We start from the raw sequence: 16,973 nt of genomic DNA, 5'->3' as shown, positions 1-16,973 counted from the left end.
CCCTCAACTTGGGATCTCTTGAGCACATATTAACAATGTTTATTGAATCAGGACATTAGCTTTGGAGGGTATAGTAAAGATTTGGAATGACCTTGATAAACTGGAGAAATTGCCCATAATTAGTCGAATGAAATTCAGTAAGAATGAGTGCAAATCCTACACTTAGGATGGAATTATTACATGCACAAATAAAGGCTGGAGAATGATTGGCTAGGCTGCAATACTATAGAAAAGGACCTGGGGGTTGCAGTGAAACAAGCTGAATATGAACTGCCAGTGTGCTCTTGTTGCCAATATAAATAAATAATAATTCTGTGCTGCATTTTAATAGGAGCATCATTTACAAAGCAAGGGAAGTGATTTTTCTGCTTTATTTGAAACTGGGGAGGCCTAACCTGGAATACTGTGTCCAGTTTTTTGTTCTGTTTCAAGAAAAATGTGAACAAACTGGAAAGAGCCCAGCAGAGAGCAACAAAAAATGATTGGAGGCCTGGGAAACATAATAGATGAAGAAAGGTCGAAAAAACAATTATTTAGTCTGGAGAAGAGAAGACTGAGATGGGGGGACCAGTCTTTAAATAACTTCAGCATGATTATAAAGAAGATGGCGATCTTTCTTTGTGGCTGTAAGGGACAGGACTAGGAGCAATGGTCTCAAGCTAAATTTTCAAGGGAAATTGTACGTTGGAAATTAGGAAGAACTTTCTGACTATGTGAGTGGTCAAGCAGTGGAACAGTCAAAATAGATTAGTTGTGAAATCTTCATCCCTGGAAATTTTCAAGAGTGGATTGGACAGATATTTGAATAGGATGGTTTAGTCAGGGATGATCCTGCCTTAAGTAGAGGGCTGGACTAGATGACCCCATGTGGTCCTTTCCAGCCCCACTTTCCTGTGATCCTGTGATGGGATAACATAATACACCAGCACCAGGGCACTGAATTAGCCATATTGCAGGCAGTTATAAATCTGGGGCTGCCTGTCTTAAGAGCACTCAGTTTTACAGTTCTCTGTGTAATTTCTTAAGTTTTAGAAACAACAGATTGAAATCTCAAATTTCATCATATAGAAATATGTTGACCCCTGGTTAGATTTCAGCACTGGAGCTGAAACAAAATGGTCATTGGTACCAGTCATAGGTTCTGATCTTACTTATGGATCAGACCAGAGGTGTTCAACCTGGCTGTTAGGGCAGATGTGGCCTGTGATGCTGTGTCATCTGGCCCGTGGGGCTCTCTGTAAGTCTAGAAATTTGGTGTCAGGAGAGTGGTGATGCTGCTTCCCCACCACCAAATTTCTGGACCCATGGGGAGCCCTGGGTACTGTGTGCTGGACCAGGCACCCAGTCTCATTATGCAGGGCTGGGCAGGGATAGTGTTAGGTCTCAGTGCCCAATTCTGGCATTCTGGGAGAAAGCAGTGCCAAGCCCCTGAACCTGATGACATACAGGACCCTGGAGGGGGTGGTACTAGGCCCAAGGGTCCAGTCCTGACACATGGGGAGGCAAGGAGGGGTGGTGCCAGGCCCTTAGGACCCAATCCCAGTATATTGAGGCAGGAGAGGGTGGTGCAGGCCTCTGGGGACCAGTCCTAACATGTAGTGGTGAGGGGGTGATGCTGGGCCCCTGGGATCCAGTTCCAGCATGCAGGGGCTGGAGAAAGTGATGCCAGACCCCAGGATCTGATTCTGGCATGCAGGGCTCAATCTGCAGGGGACAAAAGGTTGAGGACCACTGGACCAGATTCTAAAAGGCATGGGGCTTTCATTTTCCCAGTGTTCACAGATAAGTCTCACCCCACTCCTTTGCACCCAAATTCAGTTTCTCATCTCTCTACATTCCAGCCAGGTAGTTTCCTTCATGCAGTATGGGTGCAGGCAGAGGAAGAGCACTGAGAGCACAGGAGAAGCAGGCACCCTGGTATCAGTTTTGACACTGCAGTAGCCTGAAGCAGGAACTGCAGGAAAGCCATGTTCTGACCTGGAGGCCTTAGTGTGGTGCATGCTTAGTGCAGACAGAACCTTTAGAGAAGCTTGCTGCTAAACTGTGTGCAAGTCTTTACTGGGCATGTGCAAACTGAGAACTCTGCCACATGTGGGTGGGTTTTCCTGGAAGCAGCAGCAGACATTTCCTGCTCTAGAATATCCCTCTGCTTGAAAGCATTAAGCCTTCTTTAGAATTTCTTAGTGATAGAATTTAGAAGAATTCACATTTGAAACATGTTTTTCCCTAATTTTGTTTTCGTAAGTTACTGATTTGCTTGAGTTGAAACTTTCCAAAACAAATTCATCCAGAAGCAGGTGCTTAGCATACTGATTTCAGCAGTTAAAAGTTACAAGCAACTAAAAAAGGGTCTTCTAATGAAAAGTGTAGGGCAACTACAAGTAGGGATATTTTTGTCGCCTAGCGCTCATGAGACCATATCCTTCATTTTGAGCATTAACTCAAAGCAGGCCTTTTTTGTTTTTAAGATTCTCCACTTGCAGTGAAATATTCAGCGAATATTGGCATGAAAGTGAGGGCTGAGTTTGGAAGAGCTTTAATTCTTTGTTTTGCAGCAGTTTCAATGTCAGTTGGTATAGCTGAGAAAATGGGAGATCTGAAACTTGAGCTTCCCAGGCTCTTGGGAAAGTTTAGTACTCTTAAATGTCAAAACATAGCTATTCCATGCTTGCAAACTCTAGTTTTTTCTGCATTAATGTTTTAAGCACTATGTTTAGGGTGCTATTATAGTTCACCTGAGTATTTTCATTTTTGGTAAGGAAGAACAGCCCTTCTAAATTGTTAGAAAAGAGGCTAGGTTTCCTGTGGTTCTCATAATATGCAGTCTGCAATCCTCGTGAAATCTCCAGTGGTAAAATGCTGCGCATTGGGCCTTTTTTTTTTTTTTTTTGGCAAACAGTAATGAAAATAATGCATTAGTTTTGTGTCCTGCCTCTGAGACTGTAAGTAAAGTTGTATCACTTGAAATAAGCACTTTATCCATGTGAACAATGCCTCTGAACTGGATGTACCCTAAGGGCTTAAGTTATGGGATAAAGCTGCGGACCAGTCAAGTGAATGCAGTGGGAGCCTTTTGCAGCTGGGAAAGTAAGCTTCAGGGAGACCTTCTGAAAGAATGCTTTTGGGATGGGCAGTTGTAAAACATTTGAAAAGCTGGAGGAGAGACAAGATCCAGCAGGGGCTTGTGTGACTTGCCAGCTGACAGAAAATGTAAGCATAGTGAGTGAGGCTGGAAAGAGTACAGAGAGGGAGGAGGAGGAAGGAGGCAGCAGCAGCAGGAAGAAGGTGATCTTACATGTGGAAGGTAGAGTTTATCTCATTCATGTGGTTAAAGGTTAAATCATTACTGATGTATAATCTTGGCTGGTGCTGAGGGCTACGTTTTCACTCACCCTAATCTGGCTGCTTTGAGCAGGTCAGACAGTCCAGCCTGGAAATTCCCTTACTGCAGAGGGTAGAAGGGACTGTGGTTTGGTCACCTTGCAGTTTTCCAGCCCTTCCCCTGGGCAGGGATCCATAGCATTTTGGAGCTCTAGGTGTGAGCTACTTCCAACCTGGCCTGGGCCACTGCAACCTCAGTCATTGCTTCACCACTGCAGTGCTGCAATGGTAGCTTTTCCTGCTGCCTGGGTGAAGCTTCCAACTCCTCAAATGCTGTCAAAGCCTCTCCCAACTCTGTGGGCCATAGATTGCTGACATCTGCCCTAGGGGACAAAGTTGCTTAAAATAACTGTACTAAGGGCCAGATGGGAAAGGAACTTTAGATTCTCCTCCCCTTGTTCTTGCATCAGCCTTACTGTAGCTGACTTCAAGGCTGTAACCTTGACTCTTGTGCAGTGACTTCTAGGGAGTATAGTGACCCCCTTGTACGTACCTAGCAAGTAAGCAGAAATAATCAGGTGTCACCTATTCTTTCTGCTCACAGAAGGTGGATGCTGCTGAACTGCTTCGTCTGTACTTGAATTATGATCTTCTGGAGGATGCAGTGGATTTGGTGTTGGAATACGTGGATTCCGTCTTGGGAAAGGGCCATGAGTATTTTGGAATTGAGGTAGGAGATATAGTGAAATGTCTCCCTCTGACAGCCTTTCCAGTGTGGCTTTCCTGATGTCTAAAGCTCCTGGAGGCACACAAGCTCTTAGGCCCTGGGGCCAAAGCTAAGGACTGTCCCTCCAAACTCACTATGGATGAACAGTGCCCTGGTACCTACTTCACTGGTTTACCTAGTTTCTCTTGGTTTTGAGATGTTTGGGATGCCTACCTAATGGGCGTTTCAGCTTCTCAGTCAGTACCTTCTCTCCAAAGGAGATGAGGAAGGAAGCAGGACAGCAGTGGCCCCATTGCTGCCCCGCCCCCCCCCCCCCCGCAGGTGCCCATGATGTGACAGCAACAGAGAATACTATCTCATCCTAAGCAATCTAGACTGTCTGGTTTAAGCCAATTTTAATGGTGCCTTTCACTGTCTGGGGTCACTGATTCTGTAGAACACTTGGAACTGTGGAAAAGATCTTTAAAGGAAATGGGATAAATGGTAGAATAATCTCCCTATAGAAAAGATGAAACTTTCCTAATCACCTGAATTCCAGACTGGGCAAACAAATATAGGAAGACATTCTGCACTTGTCTCTTGGGGAAATTATCTGATGGGGTTCTTGGCCCTTGCTTGATCCCCTGAGACTAAGGTCCTGCAACTTTCTTCTTGCTCTTGAGTTAAGAAGGTATAGCTGTAGGGAACAGAGACTAGCTTAGAAGTTAATCTTCTCTTTTAGTTTCCACTGTCTGCCACAGCACCAATGGTATGGCTCCCATATTCTGCTGTTGACCAGCTGCTGCAGACCTTGGCAGAAAACACAACAAATCATTGCAACATAATGGTAAGAACAACTTCCTGTTGCTAACTACCAAAACACAGAACCAGATGATTCTGCCAAATGAAGACTGAGACATTTACAAAATGTTGGGGTGGGGCAGGGAATGGTGTGGGGAGGGTGGGACTGTTTGGAAGGGAGGCAATGAAGGCAATGACTGCCAAGGCTCAGATTTTACTTAGAGAAGTGAATGCGCAGTCAGCAGGAGCACAAATTTAGAGGTGTTGGCAGAGTAGGAAAGAGGAAAAACTGAGCATGTGGGGATCAGCTGGGCTCCTAAAAGGAAATTAGCAAATGAACTCTCCCTTCCAAGGCCTTTGTTCTTGGTCCTTTTCCTTCTTCCCAACATCTTCGACATATGGAAGACAGCAGGTTGGCCAACAGATTGCCAGAGGCTTCCCACATAACCAGCCACCCAGCTAAAAGAAATCAGTCTCTGAATATTACTGACTTAACTCCCAGTGAACTTTCCACTAAAGCAGGACTGTTCAGCTTCTGAACAGATGTGGGCTTCGTACTGCACAGGCTGTGCAGACTCCCTGCTGGCTGTGCCACCCCACCCCCAGGGATTGAGTCTGGAAGTGAATGCTGGAGGAGGAGGTGCAGTGTGGGAAGGTGGGTTGTGAGCCTGAGGACTGGAAGTTAATCCCTTGTGAACCCTGAGTTAGGCAGCCGTGCACCAAAGAATAATGGAACCAGGAACGGTGCATCAGATTGGAAATTTGCCAAGAATTAATGTCATAAACTAGGTGGTTTAACAATTGTCTTTTATGCTCCTTGGGGGAAGAGAGAATTGAGGGTTGGATACAGTATAGATTTTACTCTTCAGCAGTGAGCTTCAATCTTGCGTGTCACTTTGGAAATTTAGAAATTCAGACTTGTACTGTGGAGGGGCTGGAGGGCAGTGGAGAGTGCTATTATTAATGGTGATATAACAGAGTTGAAGCAGGTATGGGGTTTTAATATATGGCACAGCTGGCAAAAAGGTTGGCCCCACTGCTGCTTCTGCAGTTCCAGAGTTACCAAAAGTCTTCCTGACTGATGTGAAAGAGGATTAAATTACCTTTGCTGAAGGGTTCAAAGCAGAAGATCTCTCCAGACTTGGGTAGAAAATAGCAGGGGAGCTGTCCTGGAAAAGCACAGGCAACTGTGGCATTTGGCATTTGAATGAAGGTTAATGGCAGGGAGGAACTGCATGAGAATTGCATGGCAACTGACAGCAAAAGCAAGGAGAGGGGACTGCACTTTTTGGTTCTTGCTTGACCTGCATTTAATTCTCAGCACATTGCCAGGAGTGTCATATACCTGAAGAGAGCTCACATGAAAATACCAGACCTTTGATGGGCTGCAGCAGTGGGGGCCACCCTTTTTGGCATCTGTGACACAAATTAAACCCTGTTCCCACCCAAAGTACCACTCTTTTCCCAATCTGCTGCTTTATTTTCTACTCCCTTCCTGATATGCTGCTCTACTTTCTGCTCCCTGCACTATTTGCTACACTGCCTGTTCCCTCCCTAATTTGCCACATGCCGCATGTAGAGGTTGCCCATGCCAGTTATGGCACTTGTGCTGCAAGTTGACCATCCCTGGGCTGGAGGGAGCTGTATGAAGAACTAATCGCTGGGCAGAGAGAACTTTTCCTGCTTGTAGGATTTTGTCATCCTCTAGAGCATGGGGGGATTTGACAGCCATGTAAGCCCAGTTCTCCATGCAGACTGCTGGGAAAGGTGGTTTTTTGTTGTTGTTGGGGATCAGTTTGTGGCCTTGGATACAATTGTTTCCTTATTGTAGTTATAGTTAACAGAAGTGCTGACAGGGCAGATGTGGGAATGAGATATGAAGATCTCAGAAGGAAAAAATACTGTCAAAGATTTGGAGGCAGAGGCCACCTTGTCTCAAACACATTAGAGAAGACTTGCACAGGCCTAAGAAGGGAGTGTGGGAAGAATGATGACTTGGCAGGGAAAGCAATTGTCCCATTCCTAGCATGTTTATTTCCTCTGATCGCTGCTTTTGCTCTTCTCCCCTAGTTATACCAGAAAGTACACGACAAACTGGAAGATTACCACCAGAAGGTTGAAATTGCAACCCGGGACCTCTTGTTTCGTCTAAACTAGCAGCAACCTCATCTGTATGGCCTTTGTACCCATCTGGTGCCTGATGGGGCATGAGACCAAGCCCCCAAGAAATCTTGCCCTAAAGGCTGGTCTGCAGTGGCTATCTGTCTTGTGTGAGACCTGATTCTGCATGGCCCTCTTCCTAGGAGCAGGACAGTTGCAGTCACCCTCTTACCCTGTCCTTGGCTGGTGGTGCTATTAAAGAAAGTCTATTTTTCCAAAACAGTACATGCTTCAGAGGTCTGGAACAGTTTTAATGTGGCAAATGCATTCTGGATCCCTTTGTAATCAGTTATCAGTGAAGAAGAGGAAGCAAGTGGATTTTATGATGATGATTATCTCACGCTCTTCTTTGTAGTAGTGTACATTGGCTGGGAATATCCTTGTATTATACACAGAAAATAGAGGCTTTTTGTCTTGTCTTTTATTTATTGTGGCATTTTTTGGATGATCTTTAATAAAAAAAGGAAAAAATTACAAGCCCAGGTACAAATTTGTGTTGAGCAATTGAAAATTGCAGTTGTGGGAGACCTGCTGACTTCTAGCATGGAGGAGATCTGGCTTAATATCCCTAAGAGCACCAAGGAAATGGATGAACTGTTGGACTGTGACCACTTCACATCTCGTTAGTCATCTGTTGATGTAGCTTCAAGATAAACTAATGCACCTCTAGCTATAAGGCATGCCCTGCACAAGAGAATTATTTTAATGTAGCAGCCGTAAGGACCCAGCCTGCCACTAATAACCATCACAGGTAGGTAGTAAGGTCTTGGGCCAGCACATGACTGCATTTCTGTGCTGTTTTTGTAGCACCTGACTAGTTGTTAGGCACTACTGCAAGGCTAGCACATGACACTGCACATAACTGTGAAGAGCTTTTGGCAGCAGTTGGGCTGAGTTAGCTTTGCCTTGTGCCTCTAATGCAGGTCATCCTTCTGCCCCCTCAGCTTCCTGGGAGCTGTGCTCTAAAGCTGGGTCAGTGTGGGCCTGACTGGCTGGCTACTCCTGGAGAGCAGGTGGACAAAGGGGGCGGAGCCCAAAGGAATTGAAAAGTGAAAAGGTGAAGGCCTGAGGGAGATGCCTTGCTCCTGAGGGGCATATTTTCTTCCCCCTAGCCAGAGGTGTCAGTGCTGAACTCGAGGCTCATCTTTTGCTGGTCCATGGGGCTAGCACAAGTTGGGCCAAGTTCTGGCTAAAGGAGCGTGGCTGCTTGTGGAAGTGGTGGATTGGTCTCTGAGTGTCCCGAAACTGAGGGATCCGAGCCGACTTGCAACCGCATCCAACCCCTCTGGCTGGTTGCAAGCAGATGCGTGCGAGATGTGGCCAAAGCGGCAGTCTACGGGCCGCCGCCGCCTCCCAACTGCGGAAGCTTCTACAAAATGAGGGCTGGGCGGGGCCTTTGGAGGTCACCTAAGCCAGGCTCTCGCTCGAGGAAGGCTCGTGCCTGTGCCACCTGTTCCGCGCACCCTAGCCCGACCTGTGGCCCAGCCCTGCGCTGCTGGAGCCGGGTCAGCTCCGCCCCGTCTCGCGCAGACGGCGCATTCTTCCACCGCACTGGCTGAGGCGGGGCGGGCGCGCATGCGCAGCAGGCGAAGGGGCGCCCGGCCAGGCTCCGAAGGCCGCGCGCGCCTGGCTCCGCCCCCCTTGCGCCTGACGTCACGGCCCGGGCGCGCGCGGCGGCCGTTGGGCTGGCGGGAGCGCGCGGAGCCGGGCGGGCGCCATGGGCAAGCGGTCGCGGGCGGTGCCGGGCCGGAGGCCCATCCTGCAGCTCTCGCCGCCGGGGCCGCGCGCGGCCGGGCTGGGCCGGGAGGAGGCGGCGGCCGAGGGCGACTCGGGCTCGGAACCGGGTGGGTAGGCGGCCGCCCCGAGCTAGGCCGCGCCAGGCCCCAAGCAGGGCTGGGCTGGGCCGGGCCGGGCATGGTCGGCGGTGGGGGGCGGTCGCGGCCGCTACATCAGCCGGGGGCTGGGGCTGGGACTGGGGCCGTCGGGGAGCCCGTCCCGGGGTGTGGTGGGGCTGCCTGTCGCCGCGGCCCGGCCGCGCCCCGCATCCGCGGCCTTGCAGCTCGTCGCGGCCTGCGCGCCCGGCCGGGCCTGCCCTGTCCGCCCCCGCGCGCCGGCCGCTCAGCGCGAGAAGGGGCCCCTGGGCCTGCGCCGGAGGCAGTGACTCGCTTCTCCCCTTGCGGGCGGCGCTGCCGTGGGGGAGGGGCGGTGTGACGCGGCGGGCTGGGGTTGGGGACAGCGCCCGCCGGCTCCGGCCGGGGACGTCTATCCCCAGCTCAGGGTCCAGGCTTCCTTACTGGGGCTGGGGCCTTTGGAAGGTTTGTGGTGTATATTACTTATTTTCTGGTTTCTCTGGGCCACAGGCCTGAGGGACTTTTGTTACCCCTGCACAACTTCTCTGAAACACCTTTGTTTCTCATGAGGGCTGCCAGTGTATTGCATTTCTGCTCTTCCCAGGTGAAACTGCAAGCCTTGAGTACTGGCAGCTTCCTAGAGAGGACCCTTTGGGGAGCCTCTTGTGTGGGTACTAGTTTGATTGCGTTTTCCACATAGGGTTGGCAAGTTGTTTTGGAGTTTGGCAGATGCCTGTAGTTTGAGAGCAAAAGCTTTGTCAGTTGTTGGCATGTACATTGGCTGGTATTTTTTTTTCTTGTCTGAGGAAGTCTATTATGTTCTTTGAGTATATTCCTAGAACCTAACCTAGTGCTTCACAAACTCTTCCTCAGCATGATGTCATTTATGGCCCCATTTCCTTAACATGACTCCCTTACCCTCAGCCCTTCACCCCCATGACCCCATCCACTGATGTTGAAACCCCATTTAGGAACTGCTGACCTACCCCTTGATAGAGTCAGGTGTGCATTTAATTTCCACATATTCTGCCCTTTGGCACTTACAAACAGGCCTTAGTTTGAAGTAACACATTGAATCAAAGTGCCTTTGTTCTGTGCCAGTGGGTTTCTGAGAGCAGGAAGCTCATGAGCATGAGGGCCACGTGGCACACATCAATTAGCAAAGCAGTCTGGTTTCCCCTGAGATTCCTAGGTAGATATTTTTGTCATTTCCGTAGTAGAGGTTAATGCATTTGCTCTTACTTCAAAATCAATCCCTCCCTCAGAGCCAGCAGTTTCGAGAAGACCGCTGTAATACTTTACAGTCATCTGTATTAGTAATGTAATAAATACACAATTGTTGCTTTTGAGCTCCTACTGCCCTCTCCCTGGTGAGTCACTGGTATGGGAGCCAGCACTGGCCAGAAAGGAAGCAAAGACCCTTACATAGCTGGGGAAGTGAGCTTTGCTGCTTGCTCTTGCATGTAGATTTCAAAGTTCTCTCAGTAAAATGTATTGTGCTAGAGTTTAAAGTGCAGTAACAGAGTGGGCTAAGTTCAGTTTGCAGCCTCAACTGCTTATGCTCCAAACTACATGGAAGCTATGTCCACAAAGTGCCAGGAACTGATGGCTAAGATTTTTCATGATGAGGTGGAGCTCTGGGTTCCTGCATAGCAGTGCAGTGCTTTCACTAAAATCTGAGGATTTCCTGTTCAACGGGTGACTAAGTAGGAGTTTGCCGATAGAGATATTTGGGGCTGATACCAATAGCAGATATTTAAGGAGGCATAACGGCTGATACTGATCTGATTTCTAATACATCTGCCTCTAGCTTGTTAGTCCAGTATGGTAGAAGAGGTGTGGGAGGGGACAGATTAACACCCGCCATAGTGAGGGAGGGGGGGGCTTCTGCCACTGCTTTTACCTCTAGAGGGCATGGGGGTGTGGAGGGGCATGTGCCCCCTGGGGCAGGGTGGGCTCAGAGCAGGCACTGGTAGTGCTGGGAGGGTGTTTCATCCACTCCAGTTTCACTGCTGCTCCACTCCTGCTGTCGTCAGCTGCCTGGTGCAGCCCCAGCTCTTTCTGGCATGGGTGGAAGTGGGGCATTGAGCTGGGGCTGTGCTGGGTGGCTGGCAGTGGTGGCACTGGGAGTGCAGCGGTCATGAGATTTGGGGTGAAGGCAGCATCCTTTCAGTGGTGCCAGTGCCCATTTTGAGCCCAGTCCTAGCTGCAACCCACCCTCCCATGTGCAGATTGGGGGGGCACATGCCCCCCATTCCCTCACAGGGTGCAAGCAGCAGCAGGAGCTGCCTCCCCCTCCACAAGCCACAGCTCTGCCCCCGCCCCCATCTGGGCCATGCCTGCCCCCTCCCTCCCCGTGGAGGGCATTGTTCTGCCTCCCCCGTCCCCTTCCACCACACCAGATTTACCAGCTAGAGGCAACTTTCCACACTGCTGTCTGTGCTCCTTGCTGCCTGAGAGCTGTGCTGCGCCTACATGCATCACGGGCATTTATCTGCCAAACTGTCAGCCTCATCAGGCTGATATCTGATACCACCAGTTTTCTTTATATCGTTACTAATCCAGTATCAGACCAATGTATCGGTGCACCTCTATGACTAAGCAATATGGTGCACGGGGAGCTGCCTGAATGAAACAGTGATGGTGCCAGGAGCAACAGCGGGGGCAACAAAGGTTGCAATCTGTTCCCTAAAAGAAATTGGCTATTTTATTGCGTCTTGGCTTAAGCAGATCCCAGAGAAACCTTTTTCTATTTATGAAGGAAAACCTTCCCCATAATTCTCTGCCTCCAGGTTGCACGTGTCACTACTGGTTACTGCCACTGGGCTTAGTTTTACCCTGTCTTCCTCTGCAGCTGAAATGAGTTTTGTTTTCCTTTCCTTAATCCAGATGAGCCAGAGGTAGTTGGGGAAGGTCCCAAAACTGCTCCAAACCCGCCACAAATGACTGTGCAAGCTGGACCTGCGGCTGTCAGGCCAACAGGTAGGACATGTCTCCTCCCTGGGTTCTGTTTTGATCTGTGGTTAGTGAGCCAGCTTTTGGGGTCAGCTCAGGTCTGTGGTGCTGGGCATGCTGTTCACAGTGCTTTCACCACCATATGTTGATGTTCTTTGAGGCTTATGGGTTGGAGGTCTCTTAAAGGGATGGCTCTTTGTGTTTTGCCTAAGGAATATCAGGGCCGTCAGATCTTACTTTCCATGTTTGTGCTGGAGGACCTCCCAGCTGGCTCGGTGGACTGTGAGCTCCCTCATCTCTAAGTGATGCTCAGTAGACATTAAATTATTTGAAACTATTTCTTCTAATTTTGTTGTGTTTCTCTTAACTTGGGCTCAAAAGAGCCTGAATAAAAAACAGTCCTTATCTCAGTAAAACTTCACTGCTTTCACAAACCTTCAGTTGTCCATGGACTCTTTCTAGAAAAACAGGGCAGACAGGAATCGTCTTCCTGATGTAGAAAGTAAAGAGGAGAAATCTTATGTCTGAGACCCAGCAACCTTCAACCAGTTAAATGTAATGTATGTTAATTAGTTAAATGAGTAAAATGCTTAAAAATATGAGGTAGAGAATTGTCATCTTTGAGCTATCAATCTCCAAAGCAGGTGTGACCAATCCTTCATTTGTATGACACACAAATGTGGTCTGCTGAATATTTAGATTCTGCACCACCTCAGCTTCCATTCAGAATAGTTGGATTCTGGCTTCCATGTTATAAAGTTCACTTCTGTTTGCATCTTGCTTCAAATGAGACCATAAGCTCTTTGATGCTGGGACCCAGCTATTGGTGTGTCTGGTCAGTGCCCATTGCAAGAAGGCCCCAGACTTATCCTGTAATGCAAGCCATATAATAATCATCTCAGAGAAATGAGCTGATGCTTAGTACTGTTCCTGTATTGGTGGAATTATTGCCTCATTATTCTACTACAGAAAGGATGTAGACATATTGGAGAGAGTCCAGTGGAGGGCAACAAAAATGGGTAGAGGTCTGGGGAACATCATTTAAGAAGAGAGGCTGAGGGAACTGGTCTTATTTAGCCTAGAGAAGAGAAAACTGAGTGGCAATTTAATAACAGCTGTCAACCACCTGAGGGTGGTTCCAAAGACGATGGAGCTAGTGTTCTTAGTGGTGGCAGTTGACAGAACAAGGAGCAGTGGCCTCCAAGTTGCAGTAAGGGAAGTTTAGGTTAGCTGTTAGGGGAAACTTTTTCGCTAGGAGGATAGTAAAGCACTGGAACAGGTTACCCAGAGCAGTTGTGGACTCTTCATTCTTGGAGGTTTTTAAGACCCCACTAAACGAAGCCTTGGCTGGGATGATATAATTGGGGCTTGCCCCACTTTGAATAGGGGTTGAAGTACATGACCTCCTGATGTCCCTTTCGACTAAGTGTGCGCCAATAAAGATTTTCTTGGCCAGTACTGATGGCCAATTATTAACCAGCCATATTGGCCAATACCGATCCAGTAGTGAATTTACAGGATTGCAGCCCAGAAGCTTGGAGAACAGCTTTCTGCCAGTAAGTCGGCGGGGGTGGGGGAATGATTCCCCCTTGGTGAGGGAGGGATTGGGGAAGGAGCAGGTATTGCTCACCCAAGGTGGTGAATGCAACTCTGGGAGCAGGATGGAGCCATGGGCAGCTTGCTGGGGGCGGTGGGGGAGGACATGGGGGCATGTGCCCCCCTGGATTTGTGCATGGGGTGAGGGTGGGCTGCCTGCTGCAGGCTCAGGGCCAGGGGTTGTGCCAACCCCTTCACAGTGGGGGAGCTGAGGTAGGTGGGGGCGAGGCAGATGGTGGTGCCCCCAGCCCAGCGCTGCCCCTTTCCTCCCCCCCACTGCTGGGAAGAGGCTGGCGCAGCCCCAAGCCTAAGCCTGCAGTCCACCCTGCACACACATCCAATAGGGGGCACATGCCCCCCATGCCTTCCCTGGATGTGCACACAGCAGTGGAGAGCCTCCCTACCCTCCTGTGTCCCCTTAGACAAGCTGCCAGTGGCTGTATCCCACTCCCAGAGTCTCATTTGTTGCCCTGGCTGAGCAGCCCCTGCCCCACTCCCTCCCTTCCCATGCCCCTTCCCTCCTCCGTGACCATTCCTCCCTCTCATCCCATCTTACTGGCAGTAGGCTGCTCTCCAAGCCACTGAGCTACATTCCGAGCTGTGTTCCTGGCTGCATGCACGTTGCGGCTGAACTCATGCACGCAGCATTTATCAGTGACATTATCAACTACACTGACCAAAAAAAAGCCAATTGCCAATAACATTAATTTTCCTTTTATTGGTGCCGATACAATATGCCATCAATATATCAGCATACCTCTACTTCCAACCCTAATTTTCTATGATTCTCTGTACACAGTGGGAAGAATGGGAGCTAATGAGAGGGCTGAAGGTTGGAGGAAAAGTGTGATTGCCTTTGAGATGTATTTGGGGGAGTGTTTGGCCCTAGTTGCCTAAAACCTGAGTTCAGTGCTGTCCATTGCTAAACAACTCTTAATCTGAGGGGCCTGGGTTTCAAGTCTCTCTTCTAGATGGAAGACATTCTCAGGGTGGTTGAGTGTATCTTCTGTGAACTTGTTGCATTTTACAAATTGCATGTGAGATTCTTTAATTCCCCTATGCTTGTATATGTGACTGTAACTTGGGCTGTCATAGGCAGAAAGAACCTGTCATTGTTAACCCTTCTCTGCTTAGGTGGCTTATGTTTGCTTGGTGCATATGCTGACAGTGATGATGAAGAAGGTGAGGCGTCTGAGAAGTCAGTGCGCTCTGCAGATGCAAATGGAAATAATTCAGCAGACATTGACAGCACACTGGCTAACTTCCTGGCGGTTAGTAAGACTTGTATCTATCTTCTTCAGGTACATCTGGGGGATGAGAGGGGAGCTGGCTACAACCAGATGCATTATGCAGCTTTGGATAAGGGAGCTTCCAACACTATGACAAGCTTAAGCTTTTGCAAGAGGAAATGTGCCTGGTTGTGATGTTGCTGGAGTTGGGGAGGGAGGGAGGGCGGTCGTTCAGGGCTCCTGGGAGGAAAGTCTGAGAGAACCTAGCAGGGGTTGCCATTTCATCTGTGTGTAGATAAGTCTATTAACTGTCCCATTGTCCAGATCAGCTGATCTTCTCATCTGGAGTTTCAATTAATTTGTGAACATTTGTGTTTTTAAAGGAGATTGATGCCATTACAGCTCCTCCCCAGCCAGCCAAATCCACCACCACTGCCACTTCTGCTCCACCTCCAACCCCTCCCCGCCCAGAGCCCAAGGAATCTGCCTCAGGTCATTCCTCCACAACAGCAAATGGGGCAGCCTCTGCCCAGACGGTGGAGTGGCAATATGATACCCAGTGTTCACTGGCTGGAGGTGAGTGTTCTCACTTAGATCCTATGCCATAAATTGCTTCTGTGTGCCCAGAGCAATTGTTTAGGGGGTAGGGACTGAGACACTCCTGTGTCAGGTTGTGCATTTATTCCTTGGTTGTTCTGTTGGGTGGAAACAGGCCACGTCTCTCCAGCTGTGGTGTTAGAGGATGAATACGGTTTTGTAGTCCAGACGTGTAATGGACCCCATGTAATTGGTTGGAATGCCAAAAACACCCCAATCCTGACCCACACCTGAACATGACATGCCAGGGGCAGACTTGCAGTGGAACCACGAGGGGCCCAGTCCGCCTTGCTGACAGCAGCTGCATGTGCACCTCCAGGCAGATGATGGAGGAGGGGCTAGGGTTGCACTGCCCCAGCCCCTTCCCTACCCCATGCCCCAAGGCATATGTGAGGTTGCTACACAGCTCTGGAGCCCAGCACAGCTGTTTGCAGCCTGCCAACCGTCTGCTACAGCTGCCCAGAGCCCAGACTGGCTGTGACAGGCATCTGAAAGGCTGCAAACAGCTTCACTGGGCTCCAAAGACCTGGCATCAGCTCTCTGCCAGTGGCGCATGCACATGTGCCTCCAGGCAGATGGTGGGGGAGGGGCCTAGGGCAGCACAACCCCAGTCCACCTCTACTTCCTTCTGTCTACCCAGTGGTGTACATGTACCTGTTGCCAGCTTGGAACCTGGCCATGGGCTCTGGAGCCTGCAGCTGTTTGCAGTCTCCCACCTGTGTATCACAGCTGGTCTGGGCTCTGGATAGCTGTAGCAGGCAGCCAGCAAGCTGCAAACAGCTCCACTGGGGTTTGTGATGGTGGCAGTGACTGCATGCCTGCTTCCACATGCCTCCAGGTGGATGATGGAAGAAAAGTGAAGGTTGTGTTGCCCCAGGCCCCTCCCCCACCATCTGTTCAGCACCATGCCTGCAGCTGCCATTTCCATGGAGCCCAACCTGTGCTCCAGAGCCTGGTGCAGCTGTTTGCAGCTTCCCAGCTGCAGCTGGCTTAGCCTCTGGGCAGCTGCTGCCAGCCATGAAGCCTGGGCTGCTTGCAGCAGGGCTTGCAGCCTCTCAGCTACCTGCTGCAAGAAACCTGGGCTCTGTGGCCAACAGCAGCTACCCAGAGTCCAGGCTGGCATGGCATGCCAAGCAAAATAGCATCACGTGCCATGCACGGATGCTGGGAGTTGCTGACCACTGGCCTGCTCACGTGTGTCTTCAAAAGGGTGTTGAAGGCAGCTGAGCAGTGGGAGCTTTGGGAGGGGCTTCAGAGGTGGGGTATAACTCAGAGTCCTCTTCACAAGGCATGAAGACAAGGTCTTGGCAGCCAGTGCAGGCACACAGGCCTTGGGTACCTGGTTCACTTAAACCCTTTTGCTTTTTCTTTCAGTGGGAGTGGAGATGGGAGACTGGCAGGAAGTCTGGGATGACAACACAGGTTGCTATTATTACTGGAACACTCAGACTAATGAGGTGACCTGGGAACTGCCCCAGTACCTTGCGACGCAGGTCCAGGGTCTTCAGCATTATCAGCCCAGGTGAGAACTATAGCAGGTCTGGAGCCAGCTGTCTCTGTAACCCAGAACAGACTGGAGGATTGTGATGCTGTTGCTAAACATTCACTGTGTGTGTGCTTTCTTTCCCTAGCACTGTGGCAGGTGCCAATGGGAGTTTCTTGGTAGCTGCAGATGTTTACCCTCAGGAAAAGGGTGCTGCTGTTGGCAGTGCTAATCGTGGGACCATCCTTCCCAAGCGAGAGGTGAAGAAGGTCAGT

General features: G+C 49.8%; 2 protein-coding genes across 4 annotated transcripts in view; both read left to right on the top strand.

Moving 5' to 3' along the window:
- The window catches only part of NUP160 (nucleoporin 160), a 63,381-nt gene extending 55,989 nt beyond the window's left edge, over positions 1 to 7,392 (top strand). The window contains exons 34-36 of the mRNA XM_090032056.1: positions 3,926 to 4,051; positions 4,770 to 4,874; positions 6,899 to 7,392. Of these exons, the coding sequence (XP_089888182.1) occupies positions 3,926 to 4,051; positions 4,770 to 4,874; positions 6,899 to 6,985 (318 nt within the window). The 3' untranslated portion in view covers positions 6,986 to 7,392. The remainder of the gene's footprint in view (positions 1 to 3,925; positions 4,052 to 4,769; positions 4,875 to 6,898) is intronic.
- Positions 7,393 to 8,636: 1,244 nt separating this feature from the next.
- FNBP4 (formin binding protein 4) overlaps positions 8,637 to 16,973 on the top strand; it is a 29,494-nt gene continuing 21,157 nt past the window's right edge. For 2 of the 3 annotated variants that reach the window (XM_090032044.1, XM_090032045.1), the window contains exons 1-6: positions 8,637 to 8,832; positions 11,728 to 11,820; positions 14,524 to 14,660; positions 15,002 to 15,194; positions 16,590 to 16,737; positions 16,847 to 16,967. In XM_090032044.1, the coding sequence (XP_089888170.1) occupies positions 8,706 to 8,832; positions 11,728 to 11,820; positions 14,524 to 14,660; positions 15,002 to 15,194; positions 16,590 to 16,737; positions 16,847 to 16,967 (819 nt within the window). In that variant the 5' untranslated portion in view covers positions 8,637 to 8,705. The remainder of the gene's footprint in view (positions 8,833 to 11,727; positions 11,821 to 14,523; positions 14,661 to 15,001; positions 15,195 to 16,589; positions 16,738 to 16,846; positions 16,968 to 16,973) is intronic. The other variant, XM_090032043.1, reaches the window with a different exon arrangement.

The sequence above is a fragment of the Crocodylus siamensis genome, chromosome 2 (genome assembly GCF_052110815.1).
Source record: "Crocodylus siamensis isolate JL-2025a chromosome 2, ASM5211081v1, whole genome shotgun sequence".
Classification (NCBI taxonomy): Eukaryota; Metazoa; Chordata; order Crocodylia; family Crocodylidae; genus Crocodylus; species Crocodylus siamensis.
Note: the sequence above shows the minus strand (reverse complement) of the source record. Positions and strands in the feature narration are given on the sequence as shown.